This window comes from Bos indicus x Bos taurus, chromosome 16, assembly GCF_003369695.1.
Source record: "Bos indicus x Bos taurus breed Angus x Brahman F1 hybrid chromosome 16, Bos_hybrid_MaternalHap_v2.0, whole genome shotgun sequence".
NCBI classification, from domain to species: Eukaryota; Metazoa; Chordata; class Mammalia; order Artiodactyla; family Bovidae; genus Bos; species Bos indicus x Bos taurus.
The window spans coordinates 49,602,008-49,623,177 of record NC_040091.1 but is presented as its reverse complement, the minus strand read 5'-3'; the positions used below and the strand labels follow the sequence as shown (position 1 = coordinate 49,623,177).

General features: G+C 49.4%; 1 protein-coding gene across 3 annotated transcripts in view; it reads right to left on the bottom strand.

Annotated features, from left to right (window-relative positions):
- MMEL1 (membrane metalloendopeptidase like 1) overlaps positions 1-19,614 on the bottom strand; it is a 36,518-nt gene extending 16,904 nt beyond the window's left edge. For 2 of the 3 annotated variants that reach the window (XM_027565125.1, XM_027565127.1), the window contains exons 1-4: positions 18,929-19,614; positions 2,556-2,615; positions 1,132-1,293; positions 878-958 (exon numbers count right to left, since the gene is read on the bottom strand). In XM_027565125.1, the coding sequence (XP_027420926.1) occupies positions 878-958; positions 1,132-1,293; positions 2,556-2,615; positions 18,929-19,082 (457 nt within the window). In that variant the 5' untranslated portion in view covers positions 19,083-19,614. The remainder of the gene's footprint in view (positions 1-877; positions 959-1,131; positions 1,294-2,555; positions 2,616-18,928) is intronic. The other variant, XM_027565128.1, reaches the window with a different exon arrangement.
- Positions 19,615-21,170: the final 1,556 nt, after the last annotated feature.

The following is a 21,170-nucleotide window of genomic DNA, read 5'->3' as shown; positions in this document are numbered from 1 at the left end:
TGCACAGAGATACCCAGATGATGCTGGGGTCCCCACAAGTCCAGCTCTCAGGTACACCAGGAGCAAGGCCCTCCTTCCAGAGACCCTGGGGAAACAGCCAGCTTTGAGCCCTGGCACCGAGGAACTGTCCCCAGAGCAGCCAAAAGCACGGGCTAGGCTTGAAAGCTCCATGGCAGGTGGCCAAGGGAAGATGGCCGGAGGGGCCCAAGTGTGTGAATCCTCTTAATAGGGACCAGCGCCCCGAGAAATCCCCCAACACGCCCCCAACATACACACAGGCATGCACATATTCACACAAATCACACAGACACACAGACACATATACATATACATACATACACATACAAAGACACATAAACACACAAACATACAAAGACATGCACACAAACACGTATGCCTATACACACAAAGACATACACATGGCGTATGTATATAGACACACGCACACACATACACAGACACACACAAAAACTAAATACACATATCCACATATATATGTATACACACATACACACAAATGCATAAATACAGACAGACATACACCAATTCACATTCAAATGTATACACACACATTCCTACACACGCATATATACAGAATCACACACACAATAGATATACATTCACATCTATGCACACACATGCATCCCTCACTATCTCCCTCCAGCCTGAACACATGTCGTCCACAAGGGTCAGGGGGTGAGCTGGTTCTGGGTAGCTGGCAGTCAGCCCGTGCTTGCAGGAAGCCTGGACCCTATGGGGGAGGCAGGGCACATGGTCCCCCCAGGTGAGTTTGGAGTGGTGCCCTGTCCCTTGCTCTGCCGAGGGCCGTGGGGTCCTAGAACAGGGTCCTGGCAGGGCAGCCCCACTGGCCACTCACTTTCGTTCATGCAGGAGCGGTAGAGCATCTTGGCCTTTTGCACGGCCGGCCGGTCTTTGGTGGTGGAGTTCTCCAGCACCGCTGCGGGCAGAGAAGCCAAACAGAGGCCTCAGGTGACTGCTGGTGGGGGGGAAGGGTCAAAGTCCCAGCCCAGGGTGAGGCTTCATCCCAAGGGACTCCGTCTCCCCAGCCTGCTGGGTGAGGAGGGCTCTGCTGGCCGTCTCCCTGCTCCCTGTGGTGGAGGCTGTGCTCACCTTTGAGGATGATCTCCAGCTCATCCCGGAGGATGTCGAAGACGCTGTAGCGCGAGTTGGTCTCAGGGATCACGTGGCGCCGCAGCCAGCCCCCGCATGCGTACTGGTAGAAGTCGTTACACGGCTCCATGGATGGGTCCATGTTCTGGAGGATCCTGGCAGCTGTTCGTCCCCAGGGATTGCAAAGGGAGACCCGGTGTGGACAGCCCGATGGGCAGTTAGATATTCAGTCACAGCCAAGTGCCCTTGGGAGCGTTAGTCACCCTGGGACCTCAGGGCAGTTGTAAGCAGGGGCTCCAGCTCTAGTGTGTTAGTTGCTTGGTCGTGTCTGACTCTGCGATTCCATGGACTGTAGCCCCCAGGCTCCTCTTTCCATGGGATTCTCCAGACAAGAACACTGGAGTGGGTTGCCATTTCCTTCTCCAGGGGATCTTCCCAACCCAGAAATTGAACCTAGGTCTCCTGCACTGCAGGTGGATTCTTTACTGTCTGAGCCACCAGGGAAGCCCCCAGCTCTAGGGACTCCAGTTATCAGCCACACAACCTTGGACCCCTGTGACTGCTCTGATCCTCCCCTTCCACATCTGCAAATCTGCAATGCTGGTGGTCTGAGCCCACCTGGCTTGCAGCAAGTGCTCAATGCTGGCCCTGCCCCAGAGCCCTGTAACGGGTCACTGTGTCTGTGGGGGATGGTGGCTGTCATCTACCACGGGGCTTCATTTCCTGCTGGAGGGCTGTCTTTGCCCCCAGAACCCCAAGTGGTAGGGACAGTGGTGGGATGATTTCAGCTGGGCTGGCCAGGCTGGAACCCCACCCAGGACCCTCCCTCACCTTCTGCTTTTTGTGGCCGGGACGTCGCAGGAGACAGCACTACAGGGGTCTCTCCACGGCCCCAGTGTGGGCCGAAGAATTACATTGCTGAGTTCTTACACTAGTGTTTCTTTGTACCATTTTCACTGAGTTTTATTTGCACATAGCTGCACATGGCACCCAATTTTAAGATGAATTCCTGGGAGAAAACTCGAGAGTGTGTGTTTGTGTGATCTTCTTTCTGTAAATGCGAAAAAGAGCATGTGGGGTCCCTGTGCTAGCTTTGCTGTGGTCACAAGGGCCTCAGCGGGCAGGGAGTGGCTTCCTGGGCGGCACAGGGGATGAGACACCTGCAGAGGAGTCCCTGCCTATGTTCACAGCTGGGTCTGCGCACCAGCGCTGTGTGTGTGTGTGTGTGTGTGTGTGTGTGTATGTGTATATATGGGTGTATGTGTATATGTGTAGGTATGTGCATGTGTGTATATGTGTGTATATATGTGTGTGCATATGTGTATATATGTGTGTGTGGCTCCTCCTGGCCTTGGGCAGTGCCTACACCACCATCACCGCCACCCCCCTAACCAGGGCAACACGCGGCAGGGAGGCGGGCTTACCTGCCATCACGCAGCCAGGGGTGGTGCAGGTCTCGACATTGTCCTTGGAGGGTTTGATCTCTGCAGGTAAGGAGTGATGAGCGTGAGTGCAGGACAAGGATGGTCAGGTGCCAGTAGGCCAGGCAGGGGTGGGTGGGGCACCCGTGGGGTGGGGACAGCTGAAGTGGGCAGGGTCAAGCTTCAAAGTCATCCCGCCCCCATGTAGCCCAGACTGGGCCCTGAGGGCATCCTCCCTGGGTTGCCCAGGCCTGGGCCTTAAGTGAGGGTAAGCTCACTCTGGCTTGACCCCTGTAGTGACCCTGGAGCCCCTTTACACCCTCTGAGCCCCCTCTGAAGGCTGAAGCCAGCCGTGGTGCCCTCTACCCCATGGGCCCAGCCATCTCTCACCCATGAGCTGTCACCTCCTCCAGGCAGTCTGCTTGTGCTGCCCTGTTGCTGTGCGCCCCTACTCTCTTCCTATTCTCAACCCCTGCCATCTGGCCATGTCTGTGGAGCAGCTCCCAGTAGGGCTGCAGTGTGACTCCTGCCGGTCCCCAGGCTTGGGGAAACATCCTGCATCTAGCAGGTGCTCACGACTGCATCCCTACCACTGCCTCCCCCCACCTCCCAGACACTGTGTCCTGGGCAGGACCACCCTCCTGCTGCACACTCCAGCTTGCAGTGGAACCCGGCCCGGCTATAGGCTCCACGGCCCTTTCTGGTGGCCTGGCCCATGGGGGTGCTGATTCCTAGCCCCCTCCCCGTGTTGAGAGGGGAGGTGGGGCTACCTCGGGGTGCTCGTTTTACAGTGTTCTTCTCTTCCTTGGAGAAGCAAAGCCGGCTAGAAAAGAGTGGCAGCCGCTTCCCTGGGGAGAAACACAGCACTCAGCTCTGGGGTGGTAGGGCCTGTGTGGGACAGCACAGGCACTCTCCTGTGGCAATGGGGGCAGGGGGCGAAATCGTGCATGAGGTGGTGGCCTCTGCCCCCTCTAATGGGGGCAGGTCACCAGTCAACCAAGACGGGGCCCCAGCAGAACTCAAATCTGAGTGGAGGGGGCGGGGCTCCCCTGGCTTGCCAGTCTCTCTCCGCCCGCCTGCCTGGCCCCCGCTCCTGCTGCTGGACCCACAGGGGTCCTGAGGCAGGACCTCCTCCCCTAATGAAGTGCCTTCTGACATCCTCCTTGACCGGGGGATCATGGGCCTCACCCAGGTCAGGGTAGGCAGCTTCTGGGGTCTGCTAAGGCAGGGACAATGCACTCCTTTAGGGTGAAAGGATGTCCTCTGGGGGCGGGGGTAACCTCCTGACCCATTCTCCACGCCCTCAGCTCCAGCCCCGCCATTTTTTCTGGCAGCTGAGAATGCAAAGCTGCCCTCCATCATTTGTCTACTGCGTGGGAGGGGCCACTGCTTGGTCAGCATCGGCCTGAAGGGGTTGTGAGAAGGATGGGCCAGTGGCAGGAGGGGGTTGATCAGGTCCAGGGAGAGTGCCCACCAGCCCTGGCCACCTTCCCCACCAGGGAGACACATGGAGGGCCTTGTCCAGGTCAAGGCTGTGAGCACTACAACTGTGGGGGGTGCAGGAGGCCCTGGACATGCTGGTGTCCCCTGGGGGCTGTGATTTGGGATAGGGGTGGGGAGAGGAGTTTCCCCGCCATCTGTTTCTTCGTCCGTGAGTCCAACTTGTGTTCATATTATCAACCAGCCCTGGTGCTGGACCCTGGAGAGTCAGATCTAAGGCCCACACAGGCCCTGCCCTTAGGGGCCCCCGGTTCAGTGGAAACAGCAGAAAAGTGATACGTAGATTGAGGCAAACTGTAAAAGCAAATCTGAGCTTTGGAGATGAGGAGGACGGTCGCGCAGATCAGAAACAGAAACGCAGTGCTGAGTGATTGCCACATCTGTCTGCCCCATGGGCATGTGCCAGTTACAAAAACCCACAGGGCTTCCAGACAACGGCCATGCCTTTGTGGAAGAGTGGACTAGCTATCTGAGCTCTAGCCAAAGAGACAGTGGTGAGTTGGGGGTGGCAAGGAGGACAGGGAGGAAAAGGCCTTTGCTTCTGATTAGGGCGCGGATTGTGGCTCCCACCTGAATAAGGACAGCAAGCTGGAGAAGCAACATGAGAATTTTAGAAAACAGCAGACAGCTGAAGACAAAGAAACCCAAAAGAATTCCACAAAGAGCCAAGCCCTCCCAGGACCAGAGGGACCTGTGGCTGTTTCACCTGTGCCTGGGGCAGGAGGAGGGGCAGGGGGAGGGGCAGGAGGAGGAGCATGCCTCCTATAAAGTGGAAGGATTTGTAACAAGCCCTTTGCACCTGCTGGGTAAAGAATCTGTCTGCAAAGCAGGAAACACAAGAGATGCAGTTTTGATCCCTGGGTCAGGAAGATCTCCTGGAGAAGGAAATGGCAACGCACTCCAGTATTCTTGCCTGAAAAATCTCAAGGACAGAGGAGCCTGGCGGGCTACAGTCCATGGGGTCCCAGAGAGTTGGACACGACTGAGTGGCTAAGCATGCACGCCTGTATTGCACCTGCCCTTGGGCTGGTGGGAGGGATACTGGGTTCCAAGGAGCCCCCGTCATGCAAGGCTCTGTTTCTTTCTCTGGGGCCTCCCCTGATGCACTGCAGTGATGCAGATGAAGGCAGGGCCAGGGCAGTAAAGCTGGGAGAAATCCTCCCCCATAAGGAAGCAGGCAAATGTGACCCATAACCAAGAAAATAAACAAAAGCCCAAAGTGGATTTGTTGGTAAACAGATATCAGTTATATAACAGATAAAAGTTATTTAACTTATTTAGCTTCTATGCAGAGTATATCATGCAAAATGCCAGGCTGGATGAATCACAAGCTGGAATAAAGATTGCTGGGAGAAATATCAACAACCTCAGATATGCAGATGATATCACTCTAATGGTAGAAAGTGAAGAGGAACTAAAGAGCCTCTTAATGAGGGTGAAAGAGGAGAGTGAAAAGCTGGCTTAAAACTCAACATTCATAAAACAAAGATCATGGCATCCAGTCCCATCACTAGATGGCAAATAGATGGGGAAAAATTGGAAACAGTGACAGATTTTATTTTCTTGGGCTCCAAAATCACTGCAGATGGTGACTGCAGCCATGAAATTAAAAGATGCTTGCTCCTTGGAAGAAAAGCTATGACAAACCTAGACAGTGTATTAAAAAGCAGAGACATTTTTTGCTGACAAAGGTTCATATAATCAAATCTATGGTTTTTCCAGTAGTCATGCATGGATGTGAGAGTTAGACTATAAAGAAAGCTGAGCACTGAAGAATTGATGCTTTTGAACTGTAGTGTTGGAGAAGACTCTTGGGAGTCCCTTGGACTGCAAGGAGATCAAACCAGTCAATCCTAAAGGAAATCCAACCTGAATATTCATTGGAAGGACTGATGCTGAAGCTGAAGCTCCAATTCTTTGGCCACCTGATGCGAAGAGCCGACTCACTGGAAAAGACCCTGCATAGTATACACTCTCTGGTATAAAGATCAATGCAAAAAAATAGAGGATCCAGAAATGAACCCACACAAATATAGTCAACTGACATTTGACAGAGGCACAAAGGCAATTCAACGGAGATAGTATAGCCATTCAATAAATGTTTCAAAATGAACAACTGGACATTCAAATACAAAAACAAACCAAAAAATTAGAGACAGGCCTTATGCCTTACACAAAAATTAACTCAAAATGAACCACAGAGATAAATATAATATGCATAGTTTTAACATTTCTTGAAGTAGACAGGAGAAAATCTACATGACCTTGGTTTGGTGATGATGTTTAAAATAGGACACAAACAGCATGATCCAGGAAAGAAAATACTTGACAAGTGAGACTTAAAGAATTAAACTGAGACTTGAGAATTAAAGTGAAGAACTTCTGCTCTGTGAAAGTCTTGCTAAGAATGAAAATATGAGCCACAAACTGAGAGAAAATATTTGCAAACATGCATCTGATGAAACACTGGTATCCAAAAGTTACAAAGAACGCTTAAAACCCAAAAGTTAGAGAACATAAAAGATAGGAAGACACCTAACCAAAGAAAATATACAGTTGAAAAGTAAACATATGGAAAGATGCTTAACATCATTTTTCATTAGGGAATGTACATTAAAACAACAGTGAGGTAGCATAACAGACAAAATTTGAATGGACAAAATAAGCAACTGATGATATCAACTGCTAGTGAGGCTAGAGAGCACTGGGAACTCCCACTCATTGCTGGTGGGGATGAAAAATGCTACAGTTGGAGCTGTTGTCTTACAAGGCAGTTTGCCAGTTTCTTACAAAACCACAGTCTTACAACATGACCAGCAACTACACTCCTAGGTGGCTACACTACTGACTTCAAAACTTATGTCTATGCAAAAACCTAAATGTGAATATCTACAGCAGCTTTATCTATAACTTCAAAAAACTAGAAGCAACCCTGATGTCCTTCAATAGGATAATGAATAAACTGCATTACATTTATTGAATGGAATTATCATTCAGCAATAAAAAGGAAAAAGCTATCAAGTCACAAAAAGATGTGAATGAATCTTAAGTTGTATATTGCTAAGTGAAAGAAGCCAGATTGAAAAAGCTACATACATTGATTCCAATTATATGATATTCCAGGAAAACAAAGCTACAGCGAAAGTAAACAATGATTGCCAGGGATTTGGTGGAAGGTCTGAAGTAGAGGTGGTGCTGGTGGATGCAGGAGAGGTGAAGCACAGGGAAATTTAGGGCAGTGAAACTATTCTTTCTAATACTGTAATGGTGGATATGACATATTAAAAACTCGCAAAAACCCACAGAACTTTATACCAGAGAGCGTAAACACTGATGTACATAAATTTTAAAAAGACCATTTAGAAGGTCAGGAGACCCCAGGATGAAGTGCAGCATGAGAATTTAAGTATATCAGTGCGTGCAGTAACCTCACTGAAAGGGGTAGGGGCACAACATGCTGAGCTCACTCACCTTGGAAATGAGTAGATTCCATCAGACTGAAGGCAAAAGAGCTGTGTGTAGCACTGCGCTCTAGCTGATAAAGTTCTCCCCCATGGGAATACACGTTAACAATTCTGAAACCATGATACGAGTATGTTGGAATTGAATAAGTAGGCAAGTAAATAACAGAAGGCCAGGTGCATCAGTGCTGCAAGAGGAGTTATAAATAAACAAGGGGAGGGGGCAGAATGATCCATGTGGTCATGGATTAGAGGTGGGGACATCAAAATAAATTCATGTTTATAGCTTACATACACAGACAGATACATACACAAATGTTTATAGATAAAATGAAAGACATTAGCTTACAGATCCCCAAACTGCAATATATCTCAAGTAGGACAAATACAAAGACACTGCATGTAGCAGCATTAAAATCAAACTACTAAGAACTACAGACAGAGAGAGACATTTGTAAAAGCAGCCAGAGGAGAAAAAGACTTCAGTTCACGGGAGCTACAGAAAGAGTGGGGCTTCCCTGGTGGCTCAGTGGTAAAGACTCTGCCTGCCAATGCAGGAGACGTGGGTTCAATCCCTGGGTAGGGTAGATTCCTGGGAGAAAGAAATGGCAACCTGCTCCAGTATTCTTGTCTGGGAAATCCCATGAACAGAAGAGCTTCGTGGGCTACAGTCCATAGGGTCGCACAGAGTTGGACACAACTTAGCAACTAAATGACAGCAACAATAAGATTAATGGCTGGCCTCTCATCACAAATAATGTTGGCCAGGAGATGATGGAATGAAGCCCTGAATGGATGTATGAAGAAAACAAACTATCAATTTACAATTCTATATTCAGCAAAAATTTGGTTAACAAGTGAAAATGAAATAAAGATATCTCAGGTAAAAATTGAGAGAATTTGTCTCCATCACAGATGCACTCACTACAACAAACATTGGGTTGGCCAAAAAGTTCATTTGGGCATTCTGTAGCATCTCACAACTGAACTTTTTGGCCTACCCAACACTAAAGAAAGGATTCCCACAGGACGAACAGGTAACCAGTTGGAAGCACAGGTTTGTGGGAAGGAATGACCATGACCAGAAAGGAAAGCAGAGAGTAAATGGGGTGAATGAAGCATCATGGGGACCCAAACAGTGCATCTGTCTGACCTGCTGCCTGTCTAGTCAGACAAAACCAGAACCTATGACCAGCACTGTGGGGGTAAGTTCACTTCTTCTCCATGCTGCGTCCCCCTCTCATTTCCTCCACTGCCTTCCCAGCACAGGCTGCTGTAACTTTCTGAGTGGGGAATATTCCTCGGGTAAGTTCATTTGATGCTACAGCTCAGGAGTTGCCAGGGGATGCAGTGGGATATTGACAAACGTTTTTGAAATGGAATAAGGCAAGACCCCTGTATTTGTGCACATCACCTGTAACTTATACCGCCTCATTTGTGTCACCGCCTCCACTTTCCTGATGAGAAAACCAGCCGGCATGCGAAGTCATGCACCTGTGGCCAGTCACTAGTGAGTGGGCAAGTTTGGCCTTCCAGACTCCATATTTCATTCAAAATTTGTTCTTCTGAGCAAGAGAAAAAGCAAATCAGCAAGGGTTTGACACAAAGGCTGAAGAGGAATGAAGTCTTCCTCTAAATATAAAACGGGATCAATGGACACAAGCAAACAGACCCTCAAAAGGGATATTTCCCCATTGATTCCAGAAAGAAGTAGCCTTCCTTATACCAAACTGACGTGTCCGTTCTTTGTTCTTTTTTATATATGCTTGAATAATTATTTTCATACAGACTCTCTACATTAAAAAATAACTAACTTTTCCTTTGAATGATCGGTTCTCCTAAAGGTTGGCCTTGATGTGAATAATTTGTTACCTCTTTCTGTCTCTCTGCTCTTCCTGTTTCTGTCTCTATATCTAACAAAAGAAGGCAAAGAAGAACTTTATTGGGTGGAAAACAACTGTCCTCCCTGGAGAATGTATAATCCCAGGCTGATTGTCATGCAGGTGTGGAGCATGAGTCTACAGGATCCTGTGGTCAAGGAAACCTCAAGCTGAGAAATTAATTTTAGGCTGGTAGTGTCTCCAGGTGCCTGATGGAGATAAACACACATATTCTCTGGAGGAAAACTTAGCTCAAGTAACAAAGGATTCTCATAGACAAAGCCAGTTTGAACATGCACTTAGGTTTAGGAAAAGACCAGCTTCCATGAGTGAGAAACAACTAACAGCAGGACTAGAACCCCAAGGATTTATATTTTGGGACTGTCTGATCAGAACGTGTGGAGGCTGGCATCTCGGGCCCCAGACCTTGACATCTCTCTGCTGCTCTGCCTTAGTAGTTGGTGCTCCCGAGGAGGCAGGAAGTATGTCCTCCCTCTCTTCAGTGTGGGTTTGCCCCTGTAGCTTTGGTAATGATGTGTTCCAGTTGTGAGGCTAGGCCCTGAGTGTGCTCCTACTTGTCTCCACGAATTTCTACACAGAGAAGGATGTGTTTGCTTGTCCTCATAGGAGGATGAAGTTCATTGTACAGACCTGCCCCAGCTGAGCCTGACCCACATTAGGTGAGCTGCCCCCAGCCCACGGATGAATGTGTGTCATGATAAATAATTGTTGTTTTAAGCCCCTGAGTATGGGGGCAATTTGTCAGGCAGCAGTAGCTAGCCGATGTAGAAATAACTCAAGTATGTTTGAAATATTTTTTTAAAAAAGAAAAACATCAATTTGGAAAAGAATCACTTGGAAATTAGAGAAATAAAAAATGTAATTGTTGAAATTAAATTTTAAAGAATCCAAAACGGATGGGTCAAGTGGAAGATACAACCGAACTGAAGACAGATTTAGTGAATTTGAATGTAGTTCTAAAGAATTTACCCACAATGTGGGGCAAAATCAAAGAGACGGAAATTTTTCTCTAAAAGATATATGGAAGGTAGAGTGAGAAAAATTGAGTGCATACATAATCAGAATTTAAGGAGAAAAAAAGGTTATGCGGGAGCATGTGTGTGTGCTTGTGCCAAGTCGTTTCAGTCACATCTGACTCTGTAACCCCGTGGACTGTGGCCCACCAGGCTCCTCTGTCCATGGAATTCTCCAGGCAAGAATACTGGAGTGGGTTGCCATGGCCCTCTCCAGGGGATCCTCCGGACTCGGGGATCGAACACACGTCTCTACGTCTCTTGCATTGGCAGGTGAGTTGTTTACCTCTAGTGCCACCTGGGAAGCCACAATATTAAAAAGACAGTAGCGACAAGTTTCCAAAATTAATAAATGTTATTAATGTTCAGATTCAAGAATAACAACAGGCCCAAAGCAGAATAAATAAAGAGAGTCCCATGGTTTAGGCGCCTCATGGTAAAAATGCAGGATACCAAGGGGAAAACAGTTCAATGGGGAAAAAGTTCATCTGACAAGAAGGACAACTCATAACAGCAGCAGTGGAAATCAGAGACAGTGAGGTTAAGTATTCAGGATGCTGAGTCTATAACTAAGTCCAGATTTTTTAACCAGTTAAACTATTACTGAAGGATGAGTACCAAATAAAGTCATTCAAATAAACAAAACTAAGGTTTGCTATTGAAAAGAGTATTTCAAAGCTGTGCTTCCCAAACCTGCTTGATTACAGGAAAGGCCTAACATGCTGGTTATATATAGTATAGTTTTCAGAGGTCTTACCTTAAAAGATTTCTTGGTTTTGCCCAGATGGAGGCCTGTAATGGACTAAATGTTTGTCTCCCCCTCCCCACTCCCTATTAATGTGTTGAAGCCTTAACCCCCAATGTGACTGCATTTGGTGATGGCAGTCAGGAGGTGATGAAGGTTAAATGAGGCCATATGGTGGGGTCCTGATCCAGCAGGGCCAGTGTGTTATAAGAAGAGGAAGACACCCCAGAACTGACCCTCTCTGCCACATGAGGGCATAGTGAGAAGGTGTCTATCCACAAGCCAAGAAGAGTCCTCACCAGGAACTGAATTGGCCTGTACCCCAACCTTGGACTCTTAGACTCCAGAACTTGGGGAAATAGATTTCTGTTGTTGAAGTCACCCCAACTATGGTATTTTGTTATGGTGGCCCAAGCAGTAACAGTTAGGACCAGACATGGAACAACTGAGTGGTTCAAAATTGAGAAAAGAGTATGACAAGGCAGTATATTGTCACCCTACTTATTTATCTTCAATGCACAGTACATCATACAAAATGCAGGGCTGGATGAATCACAAGCTGGAATCAAGATTGCTGGGAGAAATATCAACAACCTTACATATGCAGATGATACCACCCTAATGGTAGAACATGAAGAAGAACTAAAGAGCCTCTTGATGAAGGGGAAAGAGGAAGTGAAAAAGCTGGCTTAAAACTCAGCATTAAAAAAACTAAGATCATGGCAACCCATCCCATTACTTCATGGCAAATAGAAGGGGAAAAGTGGAAACAGTGGCAGATTTTATTTTCTTGGGCTCCAAAATCACTGTGGACAATGATTATAGCCATGAAATTAAAAGATGCTTGCTCCTTAGAAGGAAAGCTATAAGAAAACTAGACAGTGTATTTAAAACAGACATTATTTTGCCAACAAAGTCTATCTAGTCAAAGCTATGGTTTTTCCAGTAGTCATGTATGGACATGAGAGTTGGACCATAAAGAAGGCTGAGTGTCAAAGAATTGATGCTTTTGAATTATGGTGTTGGAGAAGACTCTCCAGAGTCCGTTGGACTGCAAGGAGATAAAACCAGTCAATCTTAAAGGAAATCAGTCCCGAATATTCATTGGAAGGACTGATGCTGAAGCTGAAGCTCCAATACTCTGGCCACCTGATGTGAAGAGCCCACTCATTGGAAAAAAAACCCTGATGCTGGGGAAAAGTGAAGGCAAGAGGAAACAGGGATGACGAGAAGGCAAGAGGACAAGATGGTTGGATGGCATCACCGACTCAATGGACATGGGTTTGAGCAAACTCCAGGAGATGGTGAAGGACAGGGAAGCCCGGTGTGCTGCAGCCCATGGGGTCACAAAGAGTTGGACACAACTTAGTGACTGAACAACAAGCAGACTGAGATGGGGCCGGAGGTTCCTGGGCAGACAACTGCCCCAGGTTCCTCTGATTATCAAGCAAGTTTAGCAAATGCCATCCTAAGCAGCACTCCCCAAATTTAAGTGCAGAGGATCCCCTGGGGATTAGGTGCAGGTCCTCACTGAGCAGGCCTAGGGTGGGCCCTGAGTTTCTGAATTTCTAACAAGCTCCCAGGTGACCCACATTGTCTGTGGGCACACTGTGAACAGGAGACTCCAAAAGCATGTACTTCAGAAAGAAGGAAAACTACTTCATAAGGGCTGCCGGAGAAGTAGGAAGAGCGATGAGCAAAGAAACTGGTAAGGACATGGAAAATCTAAATTAAATTGACGGTATTAGAGAATGTTGCCTGTGTGCAGTAAATAAAAAATAAGGTGGAAACCACGGACGTATCCACAACAATATGTGATCAGGGAGGAGGACAAGAAGAGTAAAACTATTCTAAACGCTTGTGTCGTTTGGGAGAAACATGAAGATATTGACTGAGTAAGTCAAATATGCACATAAGATTTAAAGTATATTAGTTTAGCTTTCTGCTTATGACATCAAATGCCACAATAGAACATCATTCCCTTTGTAACAACAGGAAAAGTCTAGATAGTCTACAGAAATCAATACTTTTCTGGAGAACTTCTAGGACCTGAGGTCAGAAGGGGACCCAGAAAACAGAGTGACAAGCCCCATCCAGCAGAGATGGGACTGTTATTGCTTTGACAGGCCCCAGGAAGAGTAAGAGACGGTCACCATACAAGTGACAAAGTAAGAAATCAGCCAATGTTTTAATGAATTCTTATTTTTAAAGGTCTGAAATGTTCTTTTTAAAGCTATTTATTTTTGGCTATGCTGGCTCTTTGTTGCTGCGCATGGGCTTTCTCTAGTTGTGGTAAGTGGGAGCTACTCTTTGCTGAGGTGCACAAGCTTCTCACTGCAGTGGCCTCTCTTGTTGCAGAGCACTGGCTCTAGGCTTCAGTAGCTGTGGCACGTGGGCTCGGTAGTTGTGTTTCCCAGGCTCTAGAGCACAGGCTCAATAGTTGTGGCACACGAGTTTAGTTGCTCTGTGGCATGTGGGAACTTCCTGGATCAGGGATTGAACTCGTATCTCCTGCATTGGCAGGTGGATTCTTTACCACTGATCCACCATGGAAGCCCCTTAATGAATTCTTGAAGGCCAAGTGTGAGTTAGCCAGTGTGGAACAGCTGGAGCTTCAACACAGGGGATTTTGCACTTATTCACCAGCTATTTCCATGGATCCTTACCAGGTGTTGATGAGAAAGATTGGGGCAGTTCTCAGGAGGCCAGAGGGAGTCCCGCTCAGTGGCACAGGCATGCAGGAGATTATCTGCTTCTGCTGTGGGGCCTGCACTTGGGGTCTCATGCTTGCCTGCACTCTCCTCTTGTGGGAAGCAAGAGCTTTACACCACTGCGGGGAAGGGCAGTACACCTTTTCACCCCCAGGGACCAGGTGAAAATCTACTGGTCTGGAGGAGAGCCTGATGTAAAAATCCTCTGCTCATGGGAGAGGCAAAGGAGAGCCCTGTGGGCCCAGGATCTTAGCTGAGGTCTGCTGCTACTAGGTACGGGGGAGGGGACTCAGGGATACGGCAAAGTTTGATGGACATGGGGATCAGGGCAGGGATGCTGTGACAGCTCCACTCCAAGACCGAGCCTGGGCCAGGACACCAGAGCTACCCCCCCCACCCTCTGCCAGCATAAGCCAAGTACTAAAGAGCAAGGGCAACCTCCCAGCTGTGGAGGGACAGAGGCATGGAGAGAACCCTTCTGTGTCACACACATTAGGGACTGCTGATTGCTGAGGCTGGAGCAGGAGCGAAGTGGACCCAGAGGTTCCTTCTCTGAGCGCAGGTAATCATCACTCACAGCTGGAGAAAGGTGAAGTCTGCAGGGCACCAAGGGTGACAGGGTGAAAACAAAACCCCAAGTCAGCTGACTCCTGACTGGATGGGTTCAACCATTCACACTAAGGCTGGCAGAACAGGTGTGCTTACTGCCGGGTGCAACTACTGTTTACTCCAGTCTCTGTATTTAGATGTGCAGCGTTCAGTAAAAATGTGTGACACACAGAGACACACACATACACACAGGAAGAAAAAGCAATCCACTGCCATGAGATAAATTAATCAATAAAACTAGACTCAGAGATAGCTCAGATACTGGCATCATCAGAAAAAGACTTCAGGATAATTATGATTAATATGTTAAAGCATCTAATGGAATAGGTGGATAATATGCATGAACAGATAAGAAATTTCAGCAAAGAGATGGAAGCTATAAAAAAGTGGAAAATGGGAAACATCAGAAAGGAAAAGCATGTTATTAGAGATGAACTTAGAATTTCTTTAACTGGCTGACCAGTCCAGATACAGCTGAGGAAAGAGCCAGTGAACCTGGAGATTAATTAGGATCAAACTCTTCAAATTGTATCACAGAGAGTAAAAAAATGAATGAAATCTGAACTGGGCATCCAAATACTGTGGGATAATATCACACCATCCTACAGACATGTATGCAGAGTCTGAGGAGGGTGGAAGAAGCAAGAGAAAAATGGGAGCCCTTAAACAAGATTGCTATTAATAAGAAAACCAAAAATAACAAGGAAAGGAAATATAATCCAGCTAGTCTTCATAGCTCAGCTATGAAAAATCCTCCCTCAGTAGAACTATTGTAGTGATGAATATGGATTTATCAAAGGCAATGAGGTAGCTATACTCGGACCATAGAAGCCTGGGTGGCTTAAGGAGCCAAATCTGCCTCATATTTGGGATGTCAATATTAATACTGATAGAGGATCAATTACAAATCTAACATTCTATTACAAAATCTGATCATAATATCATGATAGACGTTTTTCTAAGTGTTTTTGATGTGTTTGAACCCTCAAGTAAGCCTCTAACTATGTTATGTTCCATTTTACAGATAAGGAAACTGAAGCACAAAGCTGTGATGAAAACCCTCCAAGGTCACGTAGGTGGGATCTGGGGAGGCTGGCAAGCCACCAACCTGTCAGCCTTTGGAGCCTGGGTATTAACCACAGCCTTATAGGGCCCCCTTGTGATCTAGCAATGACAGTAAAGAGAGAAGAGTCAGAGATGAAGTTTAGACATTCCAGTACAGGGGTTGGCAGTATTTTTCTGTAAAAGGCCAGATAAATATTTTAGCCTTTGTGAGTCACATACAGACTCTGTCTCACCTACCCGATTTAGCTCTTGTAGCATGAAGACATCCACAGGCAATATCCAAGTGAATGGACACAGCTGTGTTCCAATAAAACCTTATTTAGGAAAACAAGCAATGGGCCAGAGGCATCCAACCTCTGCACTAGACAATGAATATGACAGCTTCTGAGGAGCATAATTCCAGTATGGGCAGGAGTATAGGCCTGGGACTGTATTTGCTACTGTATATTTTATTTTAAAAAGTTGCTTTTATGAAAAAGGCTTATCTATAACTTTTGAAAAACATATTAAAATGAAAAAATCTGAGATAACCTTTAAAAGGATTAGAAATATAAAACTTTCAAGCTAGTTGAGGTAAAACGGAGTGAAAAATAATAGCCCAATCCAAAACAAGGTGAGAAAAAAGAAAAAAGGCATCGAAGCACAAAAGAACACAACAGAAAAAAACATACATTTTTGTGTGAATAGACAGAGACAAAATCCTCCAGGTAGAAGATAGAGACCAAAATCCACCTTTACACGGTTCCAAAAGACACACATGTAAAGCTAAAGAGACAAAGTTTCAAAGAAAAAGAATGGAGGAAATAAAGAGCAAATGCTAACTCAGATCAGATGAGACAGAATTGAAAACAAAACACATTAAGGCAAAAGGCACATTAAGACATAAAGGGGCTCTACACCATTATACAGCCTTCGCTTGTGGCTCAGCTGGTAAAGAATCTGCTTGTAATGTGGGAGACCTGGGTTCGATCTCTGGGTTGGGAAGATCTCCTGGAGAAGGAAAAGGCTTCCCACTCCAATATTCTGGCCTAGAGAATTCCATGGGCTGTATAGTCCATGGGGTGGCAAAGAGTCTGACACGACTGAGTGACTTTCACTTTCACACCATTACACTGAGTGAAGATACACTGAATCTAAATTTGCATCCATATAATAATGTAGCTTTTTTTTTTTTTTTTTGGCCATGCCCTTGGTACTGAAAGCATGGAGTCCTAACCACAGGACTGTCAGGAAATTTCCTTAACGTAGCCTGCCAATGCAGGAGACTGAAGAGACTTGCGTTCAATTCCTGGGTTGGGAAGATCCCCTGAAGAAGGGAATGGCAATCCACTCTGGTGTTCTTGCCTGGAGAATCCCAGGGACAGAGGAGCCTGGCGGGCTAAAGTCCATGGGGTTGCACAGAGTTGGACATGGCTGAAGTGATATAGCACACAGCACAGAGGGTCTTAAAACAGGCAATTGAATATTTGACATAACTACAAGGAAAATTGAAGGTTCTCTAGGGCTAAGTTTTAGTACACACATCTTTCAATAATTAAAAAATCAAGAAAATGGAAAGAAACAAATATATAGATTTGATTGACCTAATAGATGTACTAAGCCTCCTCTGTGTCTCCACTTTCACCTAACGGTGATTGGGTGTATTCCACATGCACACGTGGATTACTTATAAAACTGACCTTGTATTGGCCCTAAAGCAAGTCTCAGCAAATACCAGTGAATCAGTATCACAGAAACCATGGCTTCTGATGACAATTCAGTTAAGTTAGAGACCAATTACAAAAGGCAACTAAGAAAAAAACCTCCACACATCTAGAAATTTAAAAGAGAGATTTCTAAGTAATCCATGAATCAATTAAAAAAAACAACCAGTGGATGAGAAAGTACTTAAGAATAAGCAATAACATAGCATATAAACCCTTCCACAGGCTCTATTAGGACCTGAGGCAGAGACTGGCTATGGGTCATTTGTGGGGGTAGGGGAGGACACAGGAGCCCTGGCAGAGACCCCACTTGTATTTAGGGAACCAGGAGGAGAAGGGAAGGCCGTTGCAGTCAGGGTGGGCTCACACTTCTCAGTACTGCCTAGATGAGGACTGGGGTGGTGTGCGGGGTCAGCCCAGTCCCCAGGAAGCCCCTCAGCTGGGTTTCTGCAGCCCAGTAGCTGTGAACAGGTTCCCTGGGGTCTCTCTGAGAGCTCTGTGATTCAGTGCCCATCTACCCTGACAGAAGACTCAGGATGGCCAGAGACCGAAGCAGCTGGCAGGGTCCAGCCGGGCACCTGGTCAGGCAGGAGCAGCCCTGGGGGGAGGGGGAATGCCCATTACATCTGGGGGTGGCGCCCACTTCTAGTTCAGAGAAACAGTGCTGCCCAGCAATGTCTGGATGGTCCCATAGCAGTGCAGGTGGTTCCCGTCAGTGAAGGAACATTCTAGTACAAAGACTGCCACTGCCCTATTGTTGAGGGTGCTGGGGTTGGGGTGGAGATGGTGTCTTTTCCTGCAGATCCTCCTGAGTCCTGAGCCCACTGCCCACCCACCCGCCTGCAGAAGGAACCTAGAGTACCTCCCAGCTGGTGTCCACCCATTGCACATGACCCTTGGGGCAGCAACGTGCTCCAGTGAGGACAGTTCACGCCCCAGGGTTTAACCTGGGCTACCTGGTGCCCAGGTGCAGACACGTGAGCGCCTCCCCTTGTTTCCCGTGCCTTGTGACCGCATGAGGGGACAGTTTAGGCTCTGTGAGTGGGGGTGTTCCAGCAGGGCGCTCTCGCTCCTCCATCTCCCTAGGACCCCAGCCTGCTCCCCGCCACCCCACCAAGGTTTGAAAAACAGAGCCTGAGATGCCATGAGGCCGGGGAACCAGGGCCGTCAGGGGCCGGGGAGGAGGATCCCAGCGAGGTCCCTGCGGGGGACAGCCAGGGAGGCGGCAGGTGAGCGCGGCGGTCGGAGGATGCTGCGCCGAGAGTCCCAGTGCTGGAGCGCGGGCTCCTGCTGCTGGGCCGGCCGGGAATTGCAGCGCTCTGTGCGGCAGCCGAGGGGAGGGGGCGCGCAGATGGGGCTGGGGACAGGGTCTACAGCTTCTCGGGAGTCCGGCAGAGGCCCACCGAGTCAGAACCAGCCTGGTGCCAGCCCGCGCCTGGGCAGAGCCTTCCAGAAAGGTCCCCGGTCCCCACAGGTCAGTGCCCCTCATCTCCAGGCTATAGCACAGCCGGGCCGCCCCCGGTGCCCCGCGCAGACCCCGCCTGCCCTGCTCGCCAGGCGGCTCCTCCGAGTGGGCGGGCGCGCAGACCTTCCGGAGGTCGGGTGCGGATGAGCGCGGTGAGCAGGGTGCCGGTGGCCCGTCCGGGGGAAGGGGGCGCCCCCACTCACCTCTGCTGTCGGCGTAGAGGAGGCCCAGGGTGACCAGGGCGCCGGTCACCAGGAGCAGCAGCAGCAGCAGCCCCGCCTCCAGGAAGCCTCGGTGCTTCTGCCCCGAGCGGCCGGCGATCTCCACCATCCCCACTGGGCTCTCGGGCTTGCCCATCGCAAGTCTCTAGACGGGGAAAGAGCACAGCGGAGGAGCCCCAAGGCCAAGGCAGGGGCGGCGTCCACCCGGGGTGGGGCGTCAGGGCAGCGGGGGCTGGGTGTGGCGCTAGGGAGGCCCTGCCCGAGGCTGGAGGGTGCTCGGCCCTTTTCTCCATCCCAGGTCCTGCGCCTGAGGGCTCTCCTCTCTTTCCCAAGGAGTCTGAGTGCCGGACCCCAGGGGTGGGGCAGGCCCGGCCCTGGGCCGTTGGCAGTCCCTTTTTGAGGTTGGCCTCTCTACGTCTGCTTTCGGGCAGAGATTGGTCTGGGGTCGCTCAGCTCACAGCTTGGGGTGGGCACGCAGGACCCAGGAGACCCAGCTCCCAAGTTGTTGAGGGGCTTCTGCAGCGGATCCTGCCTGGGGCTCTTGTCCCGATTTGGGGGGATGTCCTGGAGCTGTGGGCCTCCTGCATCAGGGTCACCCTCTGGGAGGTGGCTTGGGCCACTGCGCTCCCTGCTCACTGTTCCTGCCTGGAGCCCAAAGGGTCTAGGGGGAGGCGAGAGTGACTGTGGTGACCAGGCAAGCCAAGACAGGACACGGCAGGGCAGCTTCAGCAGTTGTCCCCCCACCCTGTCACTACTGAGGGGACGCCTTCTCCAGCCGGCCAGGTGGTGACAGCCAGGCTCCAAGCAGCATGGAGGACACCCGGGGCTGCAGCTGTGGGCACGAGAGGGTGCACTGCCCGGGTCAGTGAGGACAGTTCACAGAGGGCTGCATGAGTCCCCTGTGCATGTGATTGTGCGTGTGGATGCACACGTGTGTGTGTGTGAGTGCATGGGATGAGCGTGTGAACATGCACGTGTGCATGTACACACGTGCACGTGCTCCTGGGTGTCTGTGTGTGTGTGCTCATGTGCACGCCTCTGCTGCTGGCACTCAGGGCCCTGACCGAGAAAGGTGCCTGGGTCCCCAGGGAGAGTGGGCTGCCCTCCCAGCTTCAGTCCTCACATGAGCTCACATTCCTGATGTCGGGACTGGGGCCCAGTCTACACCAGCACAGAGGACAGACCCAGTCCCGCCTGCTGGCAGGTAAGCGTGGCCCAAGGCTGCCCATGACTGGGTTAGCTGTTCTCAACGCCAACAGGTGTCCACACTCACTGGGGGGTGGGGTGGGGGGTGGGTCTCTCAGCCCTCTGACATCATTGCCACACAACCCAACCAGGGAGGAGCAGCCAGGCCTCCATCACTTCTCTCTGCTCCCCTCCCCTTCTGGAAGTCCCTGCTTGAGGTCCCCTTAGCCAGGCCTCCCCCTGGCCCACCCCCAGACCTGAACTGCTTCACCACCTCACCTGTGGTTCAGCTTCTACAGTCCTTATTTCTATTCCCATTGCCCACGTCCCCATTGGGGGTGTCAGTGTGGGGGTCACAGGGCTCCTTCTACCTGGTCCTCAGGACCTAGGTGGGTGCCCATGACCCTGGAGGCATCCACTGACTTGAATGAATGAACGAAAGGATGAGTCAGGCTGACTGATCTGAGCCCAATTTAGCACCTGTGGCCCTGGTTTCGCCAGCATCTTCTTTCTCTGATTAGATCTAATGAGTCTACTCATCACTCAGTCAGTCCACTTCACTGTGTCCTGCTGACTCCAGGGGACTCCGCATAACAAAGGTAGGCATACAGTAAAAACTCTCCCTGAGGACTGAGGACAAAGCCAGGTACCGACAGGGGGAGAAGCTGGGGACCCCACCTCCCTGGAGACACGGTCATGGCATCTTCAGGCCTCTGTGGCCAGCTGGGCAGACAGGGTTCCTTACAGGAGTTGGGGGGCTGTGCTGGGCTGCTTGTCTGGGGCCTGGGCAACGGGCTGGTGCTTGGAGGGTGTTCTCCTGGCTGCGCTGCCCAGGAAAGCTGGCCTGGCAGGCAGGCCCCTCCCTTGGCTCACCTTTGGGTCACTCAGAGCGGCCACCACAGACATGTCTCAGAAGGCTGAGTCAGGAGGGCTCCCAGGGGTGGGAGACAGTGGCTCCAGGAGGGGCCAGGAGAGGCTGTTGCGGCTTCCGGCCTCTTTGTGATGCGAGCAGGGGTTCTCTGGAGGCGGACCCTCCTGC